Source organism: Macrosteles quadrilineatus, unplaced genomic scaffold, assembly GCF_028750875.1.
Source record: "Macrosteles quadrilineatus isolate MER2022 unplaced genomic scaffold, UCM_ALF_1.0 Scaffold_3__2_contigs__length_128488019, whole genome shotgun sequence".
Taxonomy (NCBI): Eukaryota; Metazoa; Arthropoda; class Insecta; order Hemiptera; family Cicadellidae; genus Macrosteles; species Macrosteles quadrilineatus.
Window position 1 is genome coordinate 23,545,369 of NW_026542596.1, and position 5,750 is coordinate 23,551,118.

Here is a 5,750-nt window from a genome sequence, read left to right on the forward strand (position 1 = left end):
CTCTGAAGTTGGGGAAAACAAGAGGAAGACTTTCAATAACATAACTTTAAAAGATGATTCTGGAATTGTTTCAGATCCAAACAAAATCGCTGAAATATTTAATCACCATTTTGCCAACACTGTTAGAGATTTAAGTAGTAAGAACAGTCCTGTTAATGTAAATTTTAATGATAATTTTTGTGATACAACTAGTATGTGTATAAAGCCAAAATTTGAACTTAATCCAATTGATGATAGGGAGGTGGAAAAAATCATAAATTCTTTGAAAAATAAATACTCTAGTGGGTATGATGAAATCCCTATAACAGTAATTAAGGCTGTAAAAGGGAACATTAGTAAAATTCTATGCCACTTAATAAATTCCTCTTTTGTGTCTGGAATTTTTCCAAGGAAATTAAAACAAGCTAAAATAATACCTTTACATAAGAAAAATAACTTGACAAATGTATCTAACTATCGACCAATATCTGTGCTCCCTGCTATCTCTAAGATATATGAAAAAGCAGTATACATTCAATTTTCCAAATTTTTAGAACAATTTAATCTTTTAGATGATAACCAGCATGGATTTCGGAATGGAAGATCGGTTGTGAGTGCTGCTGTATCTTTTATTGAAACTGTAATTGAGTCGGTTGACAAGGGAAAATGTACAACTGGTATTTTTATGGACCTATCTATGGCATTCGACAGTGTTAGGCATTCTACTTTACTTGAAAAACTTCAAAGACTAGGAGTAGCAAAACGAACTCTTAATTGGTTTACGTCATATCTCACTGAAAGATTTCAATACGTAGAAATAACTCACTTGACAAATTACAATAGAATTATTAAATCATGCTCAACTTATAAGCCAATAGTTTTCGGAGTGCCACAAGGCTCAATATTAGGGCCCTTGCTTTTTTTGTGCTATCTATGTGGAATGAAAGATTCTTTAATATATAATAAAAATTCAACACTATGTCTGTATGCTGATGACTCGAATTTGGTTATATCATCCAACTCAATAGAGCAAACAGAAATGTTCGCTTATGTAGAATTGGAAAGTATTGGAAATTTTCTTAATAACCACAATTTGATGATGAATTTACAAAAAACTAAATTTATAAATTTTAAGACAAAACAAAATAGACAGAAGGAGCCAACAACAATCAGCTATAACTTACAAAACATTGATGAAGAAATTAGTACAAATTTTTTGGGTTTAACACTAGATCAGCACTTGAATTGGGATAAACATGTCCACAAAATTTTAAGTAAAATTAATTCCGGAATTCATGCTTTATCAAGTATGTCTTTTTACTGTGATTTAAAAACTTTAAAAAATATATATTTTGCACATGTGCATTCACATATCACGTTTGGCATAGCACTCTACGGCTCAACAAAAATATGTAATCTAGATAGCATTTTAAAGGAGCAAAAAAGAGCGGTTAGAATCATGCTTAAGCTGCAGCGTGATGAGTCAGCTAAAGAGCATTTTAAGGACCTAAAAATCTTAACTGTTTACGGGCAGTATATATATGAATCAATAATAATTGCAAAAAAACAAGAAATATATTCGGAACCAAAAGAAAAATCCCATTCTTATAATTTAAGAAATAAGAAAGAAAATTTACAACCACATAGGACTAAATTTTTTGAAAAGAAACCATCCTATGCAGGTAATAGATTTTTTAAATTTATTCCAAAAAATATTAAAAAAGAAACAGATCCAAACAAATTTAAAAAAATATTGAAAGAGTTTTTAATAAATTTAGCAATTTATTCTTTTGACGATTTTTTCACCTCCCTCAGTCGCTATGATAAATTAACTTACTAGATTTGTAAAATGTAGCCTATTTGTTGTTTTTATAACCATTCCTCATGTTTTGCTGTTTTTTATCCTGTTCAACTATTTTGACACTATTTTTATTGTAATTATTTTGACACTATTTTTATTGTAATTATTTTGACACTATTTATTGTACAATGTACATAAAAACAAATAAAGATATTTGAATTGAATTGAATTGAATTAACCTGCAAACTACAAGTTAATTTAAAAGTGCATTGGTTCTGGTTTTGAAATAATAAATATAGGAATAGCTTTTTCTCTTGAAACGGAATTCTATAAATGTGACTATTATAAAACCTACTATATTATTAACATAAACATAACAATTAATTAGCCTAGTAGCTAAAGCTGTAAACTTAATCATATATAGTATTTTAGACTAAAAGAAAAAGACTTACATTTCAAGCAACACAGCTATTTGAAATACTACTTTATCAACTAAATCTAATCAAAAGTTTAAAAGTTAGTGTACATTTTCTCTCTCTAGAATGAGTCAAATGCTAAACACTCTTTCTTTTTGTCCTGTTTGTCAGTCTCGTATCTGTCCAGGCTGATTTAAAAATTAATATGAAATTTCAAAAATCCAACTAGGCCTGACTAAAATATCTCTCTATAATGGATATGAAATATAAGTTCGTTAAAAGCAGAGATTATCGACATTTATAATTTTAACAGGTTTTAAAGAAAACTGATCATTTTATATACAACGAGAACTTTATTTATAGGCTATACATATCTGGTACCGGTACATGATCTACGTTTAGAAGTCGGTGACTCTCCCCTTCCTCTCCCAGTCACCATAGCGAGTCGGTTCTGGACCACGAGGACCTCCTATTTCTCCAGTGTGGGGGTTGGTGTTGTCTGGCCACTCAGGTAAAGGTTCTTTCTCTTGAAAAGGGTGCTTTCCCACATCCAACTCATCAAGTTTACCTAAGGAAGGAAAATAATTAATTAAATTTATCTTTAGGCTAATTTTGTTATTTCTGTAAGAAGATGGATTTAATTTATATGTAAGCCTAACTATTAAATACTGATCTCAGATCTCATAAACAATTGATTTGTTCCATAGAAATTAAAAAAAAAACAGAGTTTAATAACTAGCAAATAAACATTTGATGGCTGCACTTAGGTTATTTAATAAACTTAGGCCTACATGAAAAATACTCTAAAAAGTGTGTACAGTAGGCTGGTAAATATTTTGTCCTGAAAATCTATCTTGCAACAGCCAAGTTGGCTACCCCAGGAAATGTTTTTATGTCTAATCGTGCATGCCTTAGATAAATATTACTCTTGAGGATGCCCAGTTTCCATTGCAGCACGTGTGATAACAATGTTAATACTCAAAACCCCACTCATGTTATTTATTATACCATTTGAAAGATAATTTTATCCTCTTTCCAGTGATATATATAGTTTTATAGGTTTATCTGGAGAGAGATTTTTGTTATGAAACCTTTTGTAACTCAATGTTCCGATTTCGGAAAAATCTAATTATTTGTAGGTACGGTATTTAGGAATCTTTTTTGGGTGATAATAGGAAATAGTTATCATTTCACTTAAGTGTAATATGATTCTGCATTGAGTTTTGGATATATAAGTAAAATTTGAAGCCCATATCTTCAAAATTGTCCTTTTTACATAGAAAGACGAGAATATATGCATTTCAGTTTAGCGCAAAAATAAGCCTCGGAAACTGAATTTGTGAGAAACTTAAAATGGCCGTATCTCTGAAGCCCTTGGTCAGAATGAGATAAAATTTTGGATTTCTTCTTATCTATATGTAGCCTATACTATATTATCTATGCAAAATTTTTTTTGAAATCAGAAAACCTTGGGTGACAAGTCTTACTTTTGGCTGGATGATTTGGCGTGGAATGACCCGACCACAAAATAAGCCTATTGTGTGACAAATACCTACAGTAGGCCTTGGTTCAGCCCAAGCATGGCTAGGCCTGAGTACCTACAGTAGGTTAAGTTACTTAACACGTTCAGTGCGGCAGGCATTCCAACAGGCGCTCGCCAATGGCGGCGAGGCCCATAACAGCAAACGCAATTGGCACATGTAACATTAATTTTTAATATTAATCTGACGAATAACAAAAGAGCAGCGGTGATTGTATTATGTTACCCCGAGATTGGACGTAGTTCCCTAAAACACCCAAAGGTAGCAGCACTGCCTGGATCAGTAGTCAGTGGCCTTGTAATATGGCTTGAAGAGAGAAAATCCCCGAAACCGGGACAAAAGCATTGTCAGACGGGATTTTACGAGAAATTTTATTACCAACCTACACCAATATAGCTCACATTCTAAGCTACAGGCTAGCAACAGTTTTAACGTTCCCCGGCAATGGCTGAGCTCATACTGAACTAATGTAATGGGTATTGGTATTGCGCAACTACATCAATTGATGTAGGCCGAGAGAAGCGTAAATGACGTAGTCAGCACTGAACGTGTTAAAAAAACAGTAGGCCTAATTTGGGCCTTGATAAATTGATATGACATGGACACCAATGTCCGTAGGTTATTTTAAGTTGAAGATTGATGAAATAAGTTAATAGCCTTCTTAACGGATCAACCCTGTGATCTAACAGTGTAGGCTTAAGTTACTAGTATTATCAAAGTGAGCAAGTTACATCATAATTTATTATATCCTAGCAGCTTAGGCCTACCTATAGGTGTCTTGGCACGGAGCTTTTTGGAGATTTGTTCTGTTTTTTCACAAGATGAACCTTCATTGCCAGACTCAGGTTTTGTGCTTGAAGTAGAGGAAAATTTCTTCAAGGTGTTTATTGTATTCCGTTTGTACAAACAACTTAACCTTTGGGAAATATTTAGCATACTAACACAATTCATTTATTTTTGTTAATAAAATTTAAAAATATAAAATTAACTAAGTTACCGGGTGAGTATAATCCTAGCAGGAATCTTGCAGAAACACTCAGCTCAGAGAGAACTCAACTTATACTTATGTCAAGTCAAGACGTCAAGTTAAGTTTAGCAAGTCAACAATAACAACAAAGAACAAAACAACAAAAAAAGTATCAAAGCAGATCAAAGGCAGTGGCTATTCGCACGTCAGATGTGCGCCGCTACCACGCACGCACGTCTGTTACAATCGTTCCAATATGCTTCGACTAGGAAGGACTAGACAGACTAGACTAGACTAGGTAGAAGGAGTGGTGGACTGGACCGGAACCGAAGCAGACATTAGGATTAGATTAGAGTAGACCTTCCACCGACCATTAGACAAGACAAGAGGAAAGACAAAAGACAGAGCGAGAACGAGAAGCGAGAGGGTATTTACTCAGGGGAGGTATAGAAGAGGCTACGATGACAGCTGTGGGCTTCTTATTAGCTGTGGGAACGCCATTACCGTAACAAAACGGTCGGAAGCCGTCGGCCTCGGTGGTCTAATGGTTAGCGTACCGGGCTGATATACTGTAGGTCCCGGGTTCGAATCCTGCTGGTAGCATTAGCTTTTTGTCCAAGATTTTTTTATTATCAGCAAGTTTGGTTGGTTTGGTTCGGTTATTACAGTTTAATTTTATTATTAAGTCATTATAAAATTTTAATTGAGCAAATTCTAGTTTTATTTAATAAACAGAATTATTTTCCGATTACTAAACTTTTGTTATATTATTTCTTTATCAGCAAGTTTGGTTAGTTCGGTTAGGTTATGATAGTTTAATTTTATAATTTGAAAATTATAAAATTGAATTTGAGACATTTATAATTTTATTTTATGAACAGAACTATTTTTGCGATAAACCTTCATTGCCAAAGTGCTCTCTACTACAGCGCTGTTCACGGAGGAATTTTGAACTAAATGCCTCATTCGTACCTCCCCTAAGTCAGATCCAAGCGAGAGCAGAGCACAGAGGCAAGACAACAAGTGGAAGCGAAGTCGAAAGTCGA

At 33.5% G+C, this 5,750-nt stretch overlaps 1 protein-coding gene across 1 annotated transcript; it reads right to left on the reverse strand.

The window, feature by feature from the left end:
- Positions 1 to 2,529: 2,529 nt before the first annotated feature.
- On the reverse strand, positions 2,530 to 4,802 carry LOC128990610 (succinate dehydrogenase assembly factor 4, mitochondrial-like). The gene is made up of 2 exons (XM_054413079.1): positions 4,505 to 4,802; positions 2,530 to 2,764 (listed from the first exon to the last, which is right to left on the reverse strand). Exons 1-2 carry the CDS (start codon positions 4,686 to 4,688, stop codon positions 2,595 to 2,597), a joined length of 354 nt encoding a protein of 117 aa, XP_054269054.1. The 5' UTR covers positions 4,689 to 4,802; the 3' UTR covers positions 2,530 to 2,594.
- Between the last annotated feature and the right edge of the window lie 948 nt (positions 4,803 to 5,750).

Excerpts from the sequence above, each read along its gene's own strand:
- LOC128990610 (XM_054413079.1), bottom strand. The coding sequence starts at position 4,688 with ATGAATTGTGTTAGTATGCTAAATATTTCCCAAAGGTTAAGTTGTTTG. Across the intron at positions 2,765-4,504 it reads CCGTGCCAAGACACCTATAG|GTAAACTTGATGAGTTGGAT; the intron begins GTAGGCCTAAGC and ends TTCCTTCCTTAG.